This window comes from Meles meles, chromosome 18 (genome assembly GCF_922984935.1).
Source record: "Meles meles chromosome 18, mMelMel3.1 paternal haplotype, whole genome shotgun sequence".
Lineage (NCBI taxonomy): Eukaryota > Metazoa > Chordata > Mammalia > Carnivora > Mustelidae > Meles > Meles meles.
In genome coordinates, this window is record NC_060083.1 from 41597044 (window position 1) to 41615701 (window position 18658).

The 18658-nt window shown below is 50.6% G+C and overlaps 1 protein-coding gene and 1 long non-coding RNA gene across 3 annotated transcripts in view; both read left to right on the forward strand.

Moving 5' to 3' along the window:
• The window catches only part of LASP1 (LIM and SH3 protein 1), a 38524-nt gene extending 27879 nt beyond the window's left edge, over positions 1-10645 (forward strand). For both annotated transcript variants that reach the window (XM_045984139.1, XM_045984140.1), the window contains 3 exons: positions 4716-4842; positions 5217-5320; positions 7764-10645. In XM_045984139.1, the coding sequence (XP_045840095.1) occupies positions 4716-4842; positions 5217-5320; positions 7764-7937 (405 nt within the window). In that variant the 3' untranslated portion in view covers positions 7938-10645. The remainder of the gene's footprint in view (positions 1-4715; positions 4843-5216; positions 5321-7763) is intronic.
• Positions 10646-13508: 2863 nt separating this feature from the next.
• Positions 13509-15380, forward strand: LOC123929752. The gene is made up of 2 exons (XR_006815960.1): positions 13509-13853; positions 14447-15380. It is a non-coding gene; the product is annotated as an uncharacterized LOC123929752 (long non-coding RNA).
• The last annotated feature ends 3278 nt before the right edge of the window (positions 15381-18658 follow it).

An 18658-nucleotide genomic window follows, 5' to 3' on the forward strand; every position in this document is an offset into this window, starting at 1 on the left:
CTCTGCCTGCCTCTCTGCCTACTTGTGATCTCTCTCTCTGTCAAATGAATAAATAAAATCTTTAAAAAAAAAAAAAACCTAGCTCTCGTACAGTGAGCACCTCTCCTATGTTTCACTTAATTATGCTGGACATTAGGACAGGCAGACGTGCTGCCTAGTCAGTGAAAGAAAGTGCTGGAAACAGTGAGACCGGAACTGGTTAGTACTTTGCTGTTATCTGCAGAAGTCGGTAATGTTCTACAGGGTCATAAAACCATAAACTTCGGGAATATCTTTACCATAGGCAGAAATGCTTTGCGTTTCTATCAGTGAAAAATAATGAGCAGCCCATATTCTGGTTAAGTTGGCTTCAGTCTTTAGGGGCTGGGCCTAGTCAGTAGTTAAGTAGTAACATCAAACAGAAATTCCATGCCCAGGTCAGATGACCTGGACACAGGCTCGTGGAACAACCGGAGTGTAATTTTTGAGAGTGTGTGCTGTGATTTATTTTTTTCTAGTTAAATTTTATTTTATTCTTAAGATTTTATTTATTTGACAGAGAGAGCACAAGCAGGGGGAGCGGCAGGCAGAAAGAAGAGGGAGAAGCAGGCTCCTTGCAGAGCAGGGAGCCCGATGTAGGGCTCGAGCCCCAGGACCCTGGGATCATGACCCGAGCAGAAGGCAGATGCTCAGCTTAACAAACTGAGCCACCCAGGTGCCCCTCTTTTTTCGAATTTTAATATGTTACTGTGTATTACTAAATGCCTTAGTTTTGTTTTTCCTGATTCTGAATATACACTAGGTATTCTTTTTGTGTCTTTCTTCCTTTAGTCAACACTGAGTTTAAAGATTCGTGGACGTACTTGCATGTAGCTACACGGCATTCTTTTTCATTGCTGTATAATATTCCATTTAATGCTTAATACATTTTATTGATTCTGGTGTTGGATTTGAGGTTGCTTCCACACGCTCTGGATGTCCGCATACATATTTCTTGGGGTTCCCGTGGAGTGGAATTGCTGGGTCTTAGACCTTATCGGATAATGCTGATCTGTTTTTCCAGTGGGTACTGATTTCCCCTCCAGCCAGCAGTGATGAGTTCCCATTGCTCTGCCTCCTTACTTAGACTTGCTCACTTTAGCCATTTTGATTGTGTGTAGTGGTATCTTACTGCGGTTTTAACCTGCATTGATTTCTCTGATGACTAATGAAGGTGAACAGAGATTCACATTTGTTTTCAATACAAAATACTGTTAGTTTGTCGTAGGGAGCAGTATTGTGTGGTAGTTGAGAAGTAAGGATGCGATGTGAGAGCTGGATTCTGCTAACTCCACCCGTTACCTGGTTTCCCCATCTAGAAAACTCGAGGGGGTGGTGAAGGGGGCGTGATAGTGATACACAGTCGTAGGGCTGGCTGAGAAAAGGAAATGAGTAATCCATGTAAGGACACACAATCGGCCCTCAGAGAGTGGGAGACGTTAAAAAAAAAATTATTAAAAAAAATAGACTCTGGCTGGTGAGTTGATGATTCCATCCAGAGCCTGTGTTCCCTTGTGGCCTGTGATAATAGAGTCATGTGAGAACGCCGTGTGGTGTCAGACCTCCGTTTTCCACCACAATCAGGAGCAGGGGTTCAGAAAACAGATTGCGGGTCAGCAAAAAGAAAATGGGATTCTATATTTAGCTGTGGAATGGACCCTCCACTGGTCACCCCCGAGTCCTAGCCTCTCAACCCATGTGCACCTGGATCTTCTGGGCATAGAACAGGGTGCTTGGGGGCTTATGACAGTTCCTTAGGTTTTAAAAGATTTACTTACTTATTTGAGAGAGACAGAGCGAGAGAGAGAGTTGGGGGGAAGGGCAGAGGGAGAGAAGCTTTCAAGCAGATTCCATGCTGAGCGCAGAGCCCGACATAGGGCTTGATCCAGTGACCCATGAGATCATGACCTGACCCAAAACCAAGAGTGGGACGCTTAACCAACTGAGCCACCCCGTTGCCTATGACAGTTCTTAAGCTGAGGCCCTAGGTGACATCTCTGGCTTTATGGTGACCCGCATTCAGGGCTCTTGGAAGATCAAACTGCCGACTGTTGAGCAGGGACAAGCCAGACCCCTGGAGTCTGGAAAATGTTTCTTTCCCTTTCGGATAGGCTAACTCCCTTTAGCATGTCTGTTGGCTTCTCAGGCCATTCGGTAGGCGGGCAAAGACAGAGCACAGTTTTGTTATTTGCTGGGGAAGGGAGGGAGAGGATGTGGAGAGTGGTGGCGTCTTCTCCCAGTGGGCCCAGGCAGAGGGGCTGTACCCCACTTTCCTGCCACGCTGCCTCGTCTCCCCTCAAAGTTAGGGTGACCTTGGGGTCATCACCCCCATTCAAGTGAGAGGTGCACCACTCACATTTATGCCCAAACTGAAGCCGTGAAGTGGGGTGAGGGGTGGCCTTGGGCACATGGTCCCCCTGCTCCGCACCTGCCCCTGGGTGCAGGCCTGTCCCCGGTGACTCTGTCCCTGTGTCACCAGCCTCGGCCCTTCCTGAGTAATGCATGCTCTGTCTTGGGAAGTCATTGAAATTCTGAGCACATTTCCGTCTTCTGTAAAGCGGGAACGAAAGTGTACCTGCCGGGGGTGGAGGGGGGATTATCACCAGGGGCCGGCAGAGATGATGGCGGAAAGAGCCTTCAAGCACTCTGTGTGAGTCGCCAAGCAAATGGGAAGGTTCTTGATATTAACAGTAACAGGTGGAAAAAAAAAAGGGGGGGGGCACCTGGGTGGCTCAGTGGGTTAAGCCGCTGCCTTCGGCTCAGGTCATGATCTCAGGGTCCTGGGATCGAGTCCCGCATTGGGCTCTCTGCTCGGCAGGGAGCCTGCTTCCCTCTCTCTCTCTCTCTCTCTCTCTCTCTGCCTGCCTTTCTATCTACTTGTGATCTCTCTCTGTCAAATAAATAAATAAAAAATCTTTTTAAAAAAAAAACACAAAACAGTAACAGGTGGTGTGTACATCGGTGGTGGTGGGCAGGGTTCTGCTGTGTTCAGGCTGCCACGACTCCATGCACCTGGGGCAGCTGGCCCTAATTTAGAAATAGTTATCCTGGGCAGTGGTTTTCTAAGCACCAAGAGCGAGTCTAGCAGCCGCTCATGGAACTGCACGCATGTCCATACTTGCTCTCACCTCTAGAGTCTGGTTCGGTTGCCGGACCTGGTCTGGAGCCTCATGACCTCCTGGGAACAGCTGGTACAGTTTACAGATCAGGAAACAGGCCCAGAGCGGTAGGGACTCTCCCAGGGTCACATGAGTAAGCGAAAAGCTGTTGACCTTCCAGGGATGAGGCGTGGGAGGTGCTGAGGGCGGAGTCTGTAAGACACTGACTGGGAATAGCTCTAGGCGTTGGCTCCTGAGTAGCGCAGAGGAGCTGGGACGGCCGTTCCCTCTCCCCCAGGGCTCTCTTCACCCCTTCACAGGCAGAGAAGGTGGCTGCCATGCAGGGAAGCTGGGCCCCCAGCATCAGGGACAGCTGTCCTCCCCAGTGCAGGCCTTTGTCTGCTTCTACGCATGTGCTCTCCCTGCGCTGGTCACTGGCTCCCGGGGTCAGGTCTCTTTCCTTCCACAGAAAGTAAACACAGGAAGCTCACCCTTCTAACCCCTAGGACAAAAGTCGGAAGGGCAGTTGCCTTGGGAGCCTCAAGACCTCAGGAGGGGTGGCCTCTCTCCTTGTCGCCGCGCCCCACCCCCTCCAGCCAGTGGACAGGAGTCACTGAGGGAGTGGGGCTCGGGGACACTCGGCTTTGGCTCTTGTCTTCAGAATGTTAGAGCAAGGCACTGGCCTTATGTCTGAAAACTTCCCTCCTGGGTACCCTTCTGAGCAGGAGTTGAGGGAGCCTGTCAGATTTTAGTCTGGCCAGCGCTGGCTGCTTCCCCCTAAGTAATATGGTCAGCCCATAATACACTCAGCCCATCTCACCATTTGGGGGTGAGTCCCTGCTCTGGCTCGAAGAGAAGGGGCAGGGAAAGGAGGGGCTCATCGGGACCCAGACTCCTAGGTGAGGTGTTACCCCTGCCCTGCCTCCCAGCTGGGCCTCCCGGCCCAGCCTACAATGAGCCATAGATGCTGTGCCCTGTTCTCCTCAGCCACACCTCCAGACCTTTAGCCCGGCTATTAAACATAAGCCCTGCCTGGCCAAATGTCAACTCTTGCCCTCCTGGCAAAGCGAATGCCACTGAGTGGGAGAGAAGGGAGCAGAGCAAGTGGGAGAGGATGGCCAAAAGGGACTGCCCTGGGCTGGGACAGCTCCCATCAGGCTTTGGGGCCCAGAGTCACTGGTTCCTTCTGCTCCAGAGAACAGGGCAGGGTTTGCTCTCCCCACCCCTCATTCAGCTTGTCAGTGCCTTTGTTTCCTTCTTGACAGTTAGACAGGGACTGTCATATATCCCCCTTCTGGGTGCCGACCAGCTAAAATGGGCCTGGGAGGTAGAACCCAGCACAGTGCCTGGCACCCAGCAGGTACCAGTGAGTGGGCATTCTTGTCGTCCTCCGGCAACACCAGAGGTGAGCTCCGGTGTCCCATTTTACAGAGGTGGAAACTGAGGCCCAGCAAGGTTAAGTAGCCACAGGAATCTGGTGCCGTCTACCTGTAGCCCTTGGGGAGTCTCTCCTCTCTTGGGAGATCTTAAGTGGCCACAGGAAAGGAGCTTTGGTCGGTTTGCTGTGAGCCCTTTACCCAGCGCTCTCTGCCACTGCAGATAAAATACCACGAGGAGTTTGAGAAGAGCCGCATGGCCCCCAGCGGGGGCGAGGGCATGGAGCCTGAGCGCCGAGACACCCAGGAGCAGCAGCAGCCGCCCCACCACATCCCGGCCAGTGCCCCAGGTGAGCAAGCCAGCGCCCCTATTTAGGCAGAGGGCCTGAGACCAGGCCAGCGTTGGAATGGGGAGGAGATTGGCAAGAATCCCTCTGTACACACACACACACACCCTCTCTCACAAACCCTCAGGCCCCCTCCCAGCGGGGCAGTGAGCACCCGGGTCAGGGTCCATGCCAGGTGCCAGCGTGTTGGCGAAGGTATGGCCCCTCTTGGAGTGTGCAACACCAGCAGATGTGCATGTGCAGACAGATGAGCCTTTGAGAAGTAGGGGCTGAGCAAGGTTGTGGGGGGTGGAAACGCATGATAGGGGCTTCTTGGGGGAAGGGAGGGGGCGGAGGGAGGGATTGGGTTTCTGAGCCTCGTCTCTCCCATCTTGCAGTTTACCAGCAGCCCCAGCAGCAGCCGGTGGCACAGTCCTATGGTGGCTACAAGGAGCCTGCTGCCCCGGTCTCCATACCACGCAGCGCCCCAGGCGGGGGCGGGGTAAGTAGCTGTGGCCCAGTGGGAGAGATCTTGGAGCTGGGAGGTGGGATGGCGGTCACAAGTCTGGGGAAGCCAGAGATGGATGGGCCCAGGGAAGGCCTCATGGTCACAGCTCCTAGATTCTCCTTAGAAGCCCAACCTGGAGGCCTGGCTTCCCCTGATCTTTGACCCCAGCTCCTTTTGCCCTCTGCAGGTGATAGAGACCTGTGTGGTCAATGCACCCAGCCCTGGGCTGGGGTTGGAACCCAGGGCTCCAGCTCCGGGTGTACATTGCACAAGTCACTTCCCCTGCTCAGTTTCCTGCCTCCTGCTTCCCACTCCGCATGAGGATGACCCCCAAGCCCGACCACATCCTTTAGATCTCAGTCCTGCCTCCAAGGGGTCCTCCTAAACCCCCCAGTGTCAGATGGGTCTCCGCTGACACATCTGTCACTCCCCACCACTGGTTCTCTTCAGAGCACTTTGCGCAACTCAGAATGTTCTGTTTGCTAACTTGTGTCTGCATCCCCTGCTGGGTTTGCAGCTCTGTGCGGGCAAGGCCGTGTCCTCTTGGTTCAGCGGCTCTGAACCAGGCGCAGAGCCGGTACTCAGCAACGCTGCCAAGTCAGTGATGAGCAAAATAGGAACTGGGGCAGGACCAGGCTCACTGTCCTTAGAGTTGAAGTCCCTGGTCTGTAAGTCCTGCCGCCTGTCCCACTGAGGGGGCTGCTGGGCCCCCCAGCCTGAGCTCCTGGCTGCGTTCAGCTCCTCTGTGCTCAGTTCCTGGGAATCGGAAGTAGCTCATGGAGGAAGAAGTAGGAGACACAATACTTAGAGAAGTAAAATAGCCTGAGATACCCGTCCTCCTGGAGCCTCATGCCCTGGACACAAGGGGGTAAACAAGGGAGTGTCCATGCCACGGAGTTGCTGGGTACAACTGAGAAGTCATCTGTAGGATAAGATTCCAGATAGACCAGCCAGTCCTTCAAATACTCGCTAAACCTGTTTTGGACATGAGGGATTTGGCACTGAATAAAAGACCACCTTCCTGCCGTCTTGGAGCTTATATTTCAGTCAGGGAGACAAATAAGGAGGCAATAAATAAGTAGGTATACAATATAAGGTCGGATAGTGGCACATGCTGGGAAGAAAAAGCAGGATATTGGAAGGGAGAGCAGCAAAGTCCTCAGTAAGATGAGAGAGTGAGTGGTTTAGGGAGAGCAGCAAGTGCAAAGGCCCTGGGGCCAGCAGGAAGGCCAAGGCGATTAGAGGGGAAGAAGGTAGGAGATAAGGTCAGATCATGCAGGGACTTGTAGGCCACAGGAAGGCCTTTGTGTTTGGTGAGCTATGCAGAGTGATGGGTTTTGATTTCTGTTTTTAAAAGCCCACGGGTGGCTCTTGAGAAGTGGCAGCAGAAGGTTGAGGGCGGAAGCAGGGAGACAAGGGAGGAGGCTGTCACGGGATGCAGGCGCTGCTGGCGTAGCTGGCAGGCAGCAGTTCAGCCCAAGAGATAGAGGCGGAGTTGGTGATAAGAGACCAAGGTCACTTTGTGGGGCCGGGTGTGACCTCTTATCCCACACACAGCCTTCGGGGCTGATGGAGCTATTTTCTGCTGCTTGAAAGAAAGTTTGCAATTTGGTGCTGGCTGGCTGGGTCCTTAGAGCATAGGCTCCCGATCCCCGGGTCTATGTTAGGTGTAGAGATTGCTTAAAAATAAAATCTTTAAAAAAAGAAAAATCTGGTGCTGAAGGAGGTGGGACGCCGCTGAAGGACTTAAAGCCGGGGAGTCAGATGATCAGGTCTGCAGTTTGAAAGTTCCCCCTGAGATCAAAGTGGATGAACAGATCAGAGGCCAGAAACAGAAGGGCTGAGCAGGGGTCCCAGCAGAGTGGAGCAGTAGGGGCAGATCTGGGAGGACCCCGAGGGGCCCCTCCAGTCCTGGGCCCATCGGCACACAGATCCCAGGGCCTGGGCTGGGGGACCATGAAGGCAGAGCTGAGCCCTGGAGTCAAGGCCATGTAAAGGGCGGCAAGGACGTTAGAATCTTACCCACCTCCGGGAGGTGTTGTGCAGGTCCTTTTCCAGCCCAGGGGCTTAAGCTTAGGATTTTTGTTGAGGTTGGAGGGTGGATGAGACCTCTTGTGGACCCTGGAGATTTTTCTCCCCAGAAGAGGTCTTTAAAACATGACCAAGTCCTGTGTTCACTGGACCTGCTGCATTCCTGTTGCAAGAGGAGGACAGAGCTGTGGCAGTCTCGGTCCCTGTCCTGGGTCTGGCTCTTTGGAGGTGCCAGATAGGGTGGAAAGTGTCATGGTCCTCAGACAGTGAGACCCGGGGGTGGGGGGGGAGAAAATTCACAGCAGAGCCTTCCTGGTCTCCCAGCCCCAAGTTCTCTAGAGCCTGGGCCCTATAGGGTTAGAAAGAAGGGCCCGGCCCCAGGCTGACCGCATCCCCACTCTTGCAGAAGCGGTACCGCGCTGTGTATGACTACAGCGCCGCGGACGAGGACGAGGTCTCCTTCCAGGACGGGGACACCATCGTCAACGTGCAGCAGATCGACGACGGCTGGATGTACGGGACCGTGGAGCGCACTGGCGACACGGGGATGCTGCCGGCCAACTATGTGGAGGCCATCTGAGCCCGCCCCGCCCCCCACCGCCCGTCTTCAGTGCATTCCACCGCATCGCATCTGTCCTGGGCGGACCTGTCCACCCTTCAGTGTCTGTTTTTTTAAATCTGCGACAGCTTGTTTATTCCCACCCTCCTCCAGCTTCTTTTGCCAACTGAAGCCTTGTTCTGCCACTTTCGCGGGCTCTTCTCTGGCAGGTTTTTCCCTTGACCAACTTCTTGGTTTTCTCTCTGGACGGAACAGGTGTGGACCTCTCTGGGGGAGGCTGAGGCCTGGGGAGCTGCTCTGGAATTGCAGACCTATTGGCTCTCAGGCCTCTCTGCCTTCTCTCTTTTCTGCCCCACCCCCCCACCCAGACCTTCCTGCCCTCCTCACACACCCCAACTTTCCAGGACTCCCAGGGGAGGGGCTCCGTACATTCCGAGATGGGACCCCACCACCCGTGTCCCTGGGATGGGCTTTGCCTCTGCTTCTCAAGGACAGGGCTGCCAGCCCTCTGAGGGAGCCCCTCACCACCCTCTCCCACTCTCAAGGACCACAGAGGAGGGGTCATTCATTCATCCCTCCCTGCATGTGTTCTTCTCACACTGTGATTTCGCTCTCCTGCCCACGCACAGGGGCGTGGGCGAGGAGCTCCCTAGGAAGCATGGCTTGGGTCAAGTGCTCGCCTTTCTTACTGTTAGGGACAGCTGCAGGAAGGAGGGGAGTGGGGGGTTCTCTCCCACAGCCCTTTTCCTTCCTCCTCCCCCCAGTCCCCAGGTGCCCTGGCTGGCTCCTGCACCGCGAGCCAGCCCCCCTGAGCTCTGGGTTAGGTGGGTCCTACCCCCTCCTCCCCATGGGAAGATGTCTCAGGCCTCCCCGCAGCTGCCCCTCCTCGGCCCAAAGCCAAGTGGACTGGAACTGTGCAAAGCCACAGAACTTTCGCGCCTCTCCAGAACTCCGCCTGTGGGGGAAGGAGCGTTTCTGTATCTGCAGCAGTCAGGGTCCAGGCCCGTGGGAGTCTCTGGGAGGATCCCCAGGGGGGAGGGGGGAGAAGTCCCTCAAGGTTGCTTTGGCATGAAAATTCCTCCTCTCTTTCAATTGCCAAATGGCGGAAGCCCACCTGCCCCCTTCGCAGTGTGCTGGGCAGAGGTCAGGGAGCCAGGTAGCTGTGGAGTTGGCCGGGCTGATGTTGGGGCGGGCAGCTTGCTGGGGTGAGGGTGGGGGCGGGTTCCATGGCTCTAGGCCTCTTCACCCCCCATCTCTGTGTCACCCCTACCGGGGGTGCCTCACTACCCCCTTGCCCTCCCCCTTACTAACCTCAGGCCCCCTCGAAGCAGAAGGAGATGGTCCCAGGGCTTCAAAACTGGAAGCACAGACCCCGGGATGAGGAAGGGAAAGATGGTGCTATTTCCAAGTCCCTTCTCTCACTCTTGGTGGCTGTGACGACCCCTGCTTGGCTTCGTTCATCTCTTCTGGGCTCTCTCTACTCGCCGCACCGCCCCCTGCCCGGGTCTCTCCCTCTGCTGTCTTCCCCCTCAGGCTCCATAGTTGACATCTTTGCCTCCTTGTTCCCTCAGGGGAGGGGGGACCCTACAGGCAAATTTCAGCAGTCAGGTCCTCAGTGCGTGGGGGTTGACGTTGGAATATCTCCCCCAAATCGGAAGAATGAAGAAATGACCATTGGGGGTGGGGAGAGCCCTGCCTGACCCGTCTCTCTCTCTGGCCCCGGCCGAGGTGAAGGCAGGTGGAGGGTCTGTGTTGGACCGTCTGGGGGATGAGGGAGCTGTCCGTTACCTTTCCTCTTGATCTCAAAGCACAACTTGGATTTGGGGACCGAGGTCAGAGACGCGTCCTGTCGTCGGAGGACCTGTGTGGAGAGAGAGAGGGGAGGAAAGCCTAGAGGAGCAAGAAACAGCCTGTTCTCCCTTCGTTCGTTTTCCTTCCACAACAAGGCAGGCCAGCCCCTGGAATCTCGCTGCCGGCCCCCCCGCTCCCCCCGCCCTAAAAATAGGGGACCTTTTCTCACACACCCCCAGAGAGAAGGACTGTCATACTGGTGCTGAGGGACCCAGGGGCTGCTAAGGCATCCTTGCTCCTTTCCAGAACCATCCATCCCTACAGGAGCACAGAGCCGGTGGCGGGGCCGAGTCCCTGACCTTTTCGTACAGTTTCCAAAGGTCTTTGGCCAACTTAATCCCAGGAAAGACGATGCATCAAAGCTAGAATGTGAATATAACTGTAGTGGACCAATAAGAAAATACAAGAAGCCCATTGGTGAGAAAAGTGAATTCTGTCACACTTGCTTCCTATTTTCTTCCTCATGTCCCTCCAGGGAAAACGACTTTATTGCTTCATTTCTGCCTTTATCCTCTCACATATGCACTTTTGGGCCTTTTTTTTTTTTTTTTTAAATAGCTGGAAAAAAAAAATACCACCCCACAAACCTGTATTTAAAAAGAAACAAATGACCATGTGAAATTTGCCTCTGTCCAAACATTTCATCCGTGTGTGTGTGTGCGTGTGTGTGCGTGCGCGTGTATGTGTGTGAAGCCGTCCGTTCATCTTTTTATATGGGGCGGTTGTCTTGTCTTGGTCTGGTCTGGTCCCCTCCCTCGTGGGCTTGTGCTTGGGATCAACTCTTTCTGGCCTGTTAACGATTCTCAACATTTGACTCGGACCACAAGTGAATCTTTCTCCTGGTGACTCAAATAATAAAAGTATAATTTTTACCTGTGGACTTGGTTTTCTCTCTGGCTCTGAAGTGTTGCTGTGGGTGCGTGCATGTGTGTGTGTGCGCACGCCCACGCGCGAAGTGTTCGGGGCCTTAGCCCGGCACCATCCTGAGAGCCCTGATGCCCTTCAGGGAGAGGATGACTGGTTTGAAAGCTGTCGGCCTGGAGCGGCAGTCGGTTCTGCGATGGGGTCTTGGCACCTGCTTCTGTGCAGAATTCTTCAGCCGGCCTGCTCCTGGCTGCATATCTCTGCCCAGCTTGGTGACACTCCCAAACACCCCTGAGCTGTTATTTCCCTCTTCCTGCCTGACTTCCTGAGTTATGCACCTGTCTCCGCACGAGCCAGTGCCCTCCCAGGGCAGGGGATGGATCTAATTCCTCTAAAGCCCCAGGGTCTGTCCTGGGCCAGGCCCCCATTGCTGCTCAACAAATCTGTGTTGCCCTAATGCAGCAGCTCGGCCCCGGGGCACTGTGCCCTCTGCCGCTGCCTGACATCTGGAAAGAGCTTTGTGCTGTGTGAGGATGGAAATGACGGAGGGACCATCTGGGTGGGATAAGACGGGATGAAGGTATCTTACCAGCCCAAAGCAGTATTCATCAGCGGAGTACCGAACGCCCTGTCCGTCTCACGGATGGGGTTCTGAAGCCCAGGGGGGGCTGTGATTTGGTAGAAGTTGTACAGCACGTTGCTGGGCCCGAGGTCTCAGGACCCGCAGCCTCACTCCATTCTGCCTTGCCACGGTGGGCCTTGCGCCCCTGCCCTTCGCACCTCACATCTTTGTACGCCCTCCCACTCTGTCCTTTGCTCCAGGTGCCCTGGGTCTGACCCCCCCCCCCCCCATCAGAAGGCCCGGTGGCCTCCTCTCTTCTGTGGGGTTGGGAAAGGGACCGTGGTAGAGAAGGAAGCCATCCAGCTGCCTTGTGGAAAGGGACATTTCCCACTGTGGGCTCTGCAGGAGGGCGCTCTGGCTTTGGGAGAGACATGGCAGAATTGGCTGAACCTTGGTCATGGGGAGGACAGAGGTGGGTCTGCAAGGAGAGGTGTAGGGAGCGTTGGAGGCGGGGGTGGGCACATTAAAGATGGGATGGACACCCACTCCCTCTCCGAAGGAGCAGGCCGACTAGTATTCTCCCAGCAGAGGGGCATGAGTTGGCAAATCCGGCTCCTGTTGGCCTGCCCCCTCTTGTCTGCGGAGCTGCAGTCCTCCCTCCCAGGAGGCTTCGTTCACAAGAGCCATCGGAGGGGGCAGTCTGACCGGAAGGGGCAACCCCACTTCCTGCTCACAGAAAGCACTGGGCTCTACCTTCTGGGCACCGGCCGGTGAGAGCAGTTTCTAGACCCCCTTCTAGAAGGGGCCTCAGTTCCCTTGGCAGAGCTTATGGAAAGGGGTCACTAGGGGGGCCTGGGTGGCTCAGGGGTTTGGGCCTCTGCCTTCAGCTCAGGTCATGATCTTGGGGTCCTAGGATCGAGCCCAGCATTGGGCTCTCTGCTCAGCGGGGAGCCTGCCCCCCTCCCTGCCTCTGTGCCTCTCTGCCTGCTTGTGATCTCTCTCTGTGTGTCAAATAAATAAATAAAGTCTTTAAAAAAGAAAGAAAAAAAGAAAGGGGTCCCTAATGCCCTCACTCCCCCCCCCACCCCACCCCAAGCGGCCTTCAAAAGAACTCTTCAGGGTGGAACTGAGAACACGAGGCCTCTGAAATGTCACAGGGAGTATTTTTTTTTTTTAATTTTATTTATTTGACAGAGAGAGAGAGATCACAAGGAGGCTGAGCAGCAGGCAGAGAGAGAGGGAGAAGCAGGCTCCCCACTGAGCAGAGAGCCCGATGCGGGGCTCGATCCCAGGACCCTGGGATCATGACCTGAGCCGAAAGCAGAGGCTTAACCCCCTGAGCCACCCAGGCACCCCGAGTATTTTTAATTTACTAGGGATTAAGATATAAAAAGACATAAAAACAGCACGAGACAGAACTGAGTACCCACCACCCAGTTTAAAAAAGTAAAACACTCGTTCCCCTCAGAAGGCATCACTTGATTTTCCTACCTAGACTATCTCCCCGCACAGGGACCGACCGGCCTGGGAGTCGACACCGCGCTCCTTGGGTCGAACACTGCGCGGAGATCTCGGAAATGGACACAGATGAGAACAAGAACGTGGGTCAGGACCACAAAGAGACACGGAGTAGCTGGAGGAGAGGCTCCGGGGCTCCCACTGTACACAGAGGGATTTGAGTAGTGTCGGGAGGGCTGAGGGGCATTTTGGACACCAAGGGTGGGCCAGTGCGGGAAGGGGGCGGAGGCGAGAGAGGAATATGGGCTCCAGAGTGTGTAAGCCTCCTTTTCCATCTTGGACCATCAACACCCCCCCTTCCAGTGAAACATCAGGCAAGTTCCTGACCGGCTCTGAGCCTCATCGGTGCAAGACTTGCAAGGAGGCTGAACTTACAACCAGTGTGTGGTAATGGAATCCAACCCCAGAGAGGCCAACTGGGACTCCCACGAGACCCCTGTCTATGTCCTTCCACACCGCGACCTTTACAACACGCCCATGGCCCACCCGACGCCCAGCCATTATTTTTCCGAGATAATTGGCCACCAACGTGTTAGAGGACAAAGGCCGAAGGAAAGCAGCCGGGAGAATTCATTCCTGGGGGATCCGGATAGAGATCAGATCTCCTCCTCCGTCCCTATCATGCCAGCTCCATTTAGATACGAAAGGCTGGGATTGGGTTCCTGGGGAGAAACTGAGCCTCTTCGCTTCTGCCGGCTCTAAATCGAGCAGTACCTTGGTTACCCGCTGCTGGGCTTCATGATTGGTTGGCTGGGGGGCGGGGAGTAGGGGGGTGGGAGGCTGCTGATGGAGCCGCAGCATCCCTTAGTCTCCGGCCCTGGGAGGGGGAAGGGAAAAGACGGAGCCGTGGAGGGAAGAGGGAGCCATTTCTCTCCCCGGGCTGCAACCTCTGTGCTCACAGCTCACGTTTGCCCGGAATCCAGAGGCTTCCCCAGCCAAGGACTCCATAATGCTGGATATTTTCATCCTGATGTTCTTTGCCATCATAGGCCTGGTCATTCTGTCCTACATTATCTATCTGCTCTAGGGGCCTGCAGCTGCGGCGGGGAGCCCTTTGAACCCAGCTCAGGATGAAGCTGACCGCCGGAGCATCCTGCTTTGCTGACGCACCGGTGGATATTTGCTTCTGGTCGTTATTTCGGGTATTGATTCAAAAACAAAATTGAAAGAGATCTTGTTATCCTATCCCCACCCCACCCCCCATGCATTCCTATAGCCTTTCTCAGACCACTCTGCAAAGAATAAGAAATGCCAACTTCTTTCTTTGAGACCTAATTTAAAATAATGAGCTTTTACAATGAAACATAAAACCCACAATGCAAAGCATTTTTGGAAAGAATGGGTTGGGAGGGGTGCGCAAGGGGGGGTGGACTATTATCTCCTAGTAGGTGCTTGGACTCCAAGCTGTCTGTTGTTCCCACCCCACCCCACCCCACCCCACTCCCCCACTTGGTAATTAAAGGTAAAACACATCTTTATATGTCGGCAGAGTGGTTTGCAATTAAGCTCTCATAGTTGTGTTAATTAATTACTGACTCATTTTCACCGGAAGGTGAAGTAGCTAATGAAATGTACTTGGGTGTGGGGTCTGGGGGAAGACGTCCATTCTTTCCCAGCTGTGGGGTTTGGTGGCGAGGAGAGAGGAACATATTCATTTGTTCATCCGTAGCCAATATGGGTTGCTGAGAACGCCCTGGGTATTCCCATCTGAGCCCTGTTTCTGGGTTTCCTGCAGCTCCTGGTCTCCAGTCCAACCAGAGGCCTCTTAGCAGCAGCACCGGTCCTGCTACCCGGCAGACCTCTTCCAGAGCCTTCCGGATATGGTTAACCACTGTCGAGCAAGGGGCTTTTTGAGCTCCGAGGCAGAGGCCCTCCGCGGGGACCTCAGGAATTCGTGGGCACGCCTGGCAGATGCTGTGTGCGTTCGAACTGTGGATAGAAGGTGTTGAGGACACCGAGCTGAAATGTAGACTCATTAAAGTTACCATGGAGAATTGCTCATATACTCATCGTGACAGCCTTTCTTTAGGTGTAAATGCAACAGATGATGCTAAAATATGTTCTTTCCTTTCCCTCTCACAGGCAGGGGGCCCCTTGTAAGTTCAAGAGCACATCGGCTATCTTCATCTCTGAAGTAGTCACTTTGACACTGTCTTTACAGACCGCAGTGTGAACCTGTGTGGTGGCCCTCGTCTTGGTCCCCAGCAAGAAGGAAATTGTCGTTTGAATTTTTAAGATTTATCATATTTTTTTTTCCACTCCATACCATTTGTGGCCCAGCTTCTCATTTCAAGAGAGAAATGGTTATATATATAGTCCTCATTCTTTGTGACTGGCTGAATTATAAATTGTTGAAATGGGGTAGCTATACCTCATCTTACTTGTTATTGGGCAGGGGGGAGGAATCTGTCTCTTACTCCCAAATAAATGTCTTTTATATTGTCAAATGTTCCTCGTCTGGGGAAAAAAACAAACAAAAACTTTCGACATATATATTTTTTTTTGAGGGAGCCCGATTAGGGTTGAAGGAACCATATATTGTGGAATCCAGAGTAGATGTGGGCCCCAAATCTGTGGTTCCTGTTCCCTTGAAAAGTCCATCATAATTGTTCTACATTTGATTTTCCTTTCTAGCTTACAAATAAACAAGGAGAAAGATTAACTTGAGAGTTTTGATTTATGATATTGTATCAATTTCCATGTCTTAAAAAAAAGTAAAATAGAGGCACTACAACATATGATCCAATTAAAATGGAAACTTGCATTTTAAAATTCTGGCCAAGGAAAAACACTGCTCTAGAAGCATTGTCTTGGTAATGAACGACCTTCAATAAGTCACTTAACCTTCAGGGCTTCTGTTTATTCTGACAAATGAAAGAGTTGGACTAGAAAATTGTTACTTATATATTATGTTATTATTTATTAAATTTTAACTTAGTTTTAATTTTAAAATTTCTCTTTCCATTTTAAATTCTATAATTCTAGGATGCATTATCATTGGAAACCACACCTTTGAGAGCAAAATTCTTATGGAACAAACTTTTTTTTTTTTTTAAAGGTTTTATTTATTTGACAGACAGAGATCACAAGTAGGCAGAGAGGCAGGCAGAGAGAGGAGGAAGCAGGCTCCCTGCCGAGAGCCCAATGCGGGACTGGATCCCAGGACCCTGGGATCATGACCTGAGCTGAAGGCAGAGGCTTTAACCCACTGAGCCACCCAGGCGCCCCTGGAACAAACTTTTAACAGTTTACCAGTAGTTCACTTTTCTGCTCTCTCCACATGACATTTTTATAATAAAAACTCAACTGCAAAACTTTTTTTTGGCACCACCAACCACACTGCCAGGAGAAAATGACAGTATTTACTTACTCCAAACATTTGGCAGTGACAATTTGCCCAAGTTGTTTAGGGGATATTAACAAAAGCAATGCTATGCGGTGGCATGTAACAGCAAGAGGCGATTTGACAAACACTACACTGATGTAGGAGGCATGGGTCTGAACATTAATATATTCAGGGATGGGGGCACCTGGGTGGCTCAGTAGGTTGACCCTCTTCCTTCTGCTCATGATTTCGGGGTCCTGGGATCAAGCCCCACATCGGGGTCTCTGCTCAGTGGGGAGTCTGCTTCCCCCTCTCTCTGCCTGCCTCTCTGCCTACTTGTGATCTCTGTCTGGCAAATAAATAAATAAAATCTTTAAAAATATATAAATATATATTCAGGGATGATCTTCAGTTATCTGGGGAGTCCTTGACATGACACTAAAACATTCCTCTGACTCTTTGGCGTAACTTCGTGTTTCAAACTAAAATTTTCTCTACTTCAAGGAGAATGTCAGTGTTTTGGAGGGGTCCAAGTTACACAGTTAATTATAGTAGTACGGATCTTTAAGGTTTAGTCTCTAACCAAGTTCGCTCTGAAGACTTTTATGAGGTCAAGGCTCTTTAGCTTGTACACATGCATAGCTGGAACCACTAAACAATTCAGTGAAAACAAGCAGGCGGTTTCAGTTGTACCCCATTGATACATATCACAGGTATTGCATGTAATGAAAGGACGTAGAAAGAGTGCCCGTATTACTTGTGAAATATTATGGTTTTAAAAAGTAAGTGATTATGTTTTGGAAGAAATTTTAGGACTTTGTGCCTATATCCATGCTATAATATGCCAATTTATAACAGAGTTTTATGGTGTTCATCATTTCGATATTTTTTTTTAATTTCACATTTAAACTATCTGTATAGTGGTGTATATGAGCATTCTCATACATAATAAAAAACGGAAGAAAGTTACTTCTGTAATATGAAGGTGTATAAATTTTACAAATCTGTCATATGGCAATCCTGTACTATAGAGTAGGTATTGTACTTGGCCCACATCGATGCAATAAAAACATCTCTGAATAATTGTAGGTTACTTAGAAAAAATTAATGTGGCATTACATTAATTCCTGCTTTCCCGACAAGAAACAGAGATTTTTATGGGGAAGTGATGTATTTTATTTCAGGAGAAAGAGGATATATTTTGGGAAATGTTTAAATGATGGAAAGATAAATGTTACTAAGTTTTGAGCCACCTAAGACTCATTCTAGGTATACAGAATCAAATCCAAAACTTTCTGAGTTTGCAACTTGGCATGACATGATTTATTAAATTTCAGAAAATGTGTTTGCTTTTAAAGGGCTTAAGATTAGCATTATTCAGACTTCAAATCCCCTAAAAGTATCATTTTAATTTTAAATTACTCAAAAAAAGAATTTCCTTTAAGAAAAGACTTGGCATAGTTGAAGTGGAAAATTGTAAATTACATGATTTGGCTTTATGACACTCCAAATTTTGCTAAACCTAGAATGACCTATTCTAAGTTAGTTTTGCTCCCATCTATTTTAAACAAAAAACCAAAATCATATATAAAAGAGGAAACAGAAAAAACTATTGTCACAACTTCCATTATGAACTCAAAGATGCAAAGCCAGATACATTTAGACATATTTAAGAACTTCTTTGTTCTTAGAAAAAGAGAGCTTGTGGTCATGGGAAATTGCAGGTAATCCACAATACTTACTTACACACTTTGTTTTTTGAAACTGATGTTAAACTATGGTAATTGTAGTATTTGGAACATTAATTGCTTGGGAATTTGGTCTCTGAATTAAATACGAGAATAATACAAAACACTGTTCTACTTATAGATTATTGTTCAATTTATGAGTTGTTGCTAGTAAATGAAATTAACTAATTAACTTATGTACTGTAATACTAAGCATAAATAAACATAGATATATAGCTACCTGCAACATAATATTAGGATGTTTTCTGTTTTGATCATGGTGGAGCTACAACTAACAGCTTAAATAAAAAGAAGTTCCTGGGGCCCCTAGGTGGCTCAGTGGGTTAAAGCCTCTATCTTCAGTCAGGTCGTCATCCCAGGGTCGTGGGATTCAACCCTGGGCTCTCTGCTCAGCAGGGAGCCTACTTCCTTCTCTGTCTCTGCCTGCCTCTCCACCTACTTGTGATCTCTGTCTGTGAAATAAGTAAGTTTAAAAAAATCTTAAAAAAAAAAAATTTCCTCCATAAGAAATAAAGGAATTATACTCAATGACTGGCATAATAACAAACACTATATAAGTCAGAATGTTTCTAACTTAAATTTTATTAATATGAATAAATAACAAATTAAATAAAATTTAGCAAATATTATATTAAGGTATCAAAGTCATTTTGCCATAAATACAATACTTTAAAAATAACAATGCATATTTTTCAATTTTGTACATATCTGCAAGAAAGCCTTTCGAGGGCTAAACTATCTTTTTTTTTTTGGTCTCTGTTTACTTGAAGAATATTCTGGAATTATATTTGCTCTCTTGATGAAAAAAACTGTGTTCTTGGTACTTCAGCACTTTTTATTTTAACTTAGAGAAGACTATCAAATACAGATGTCT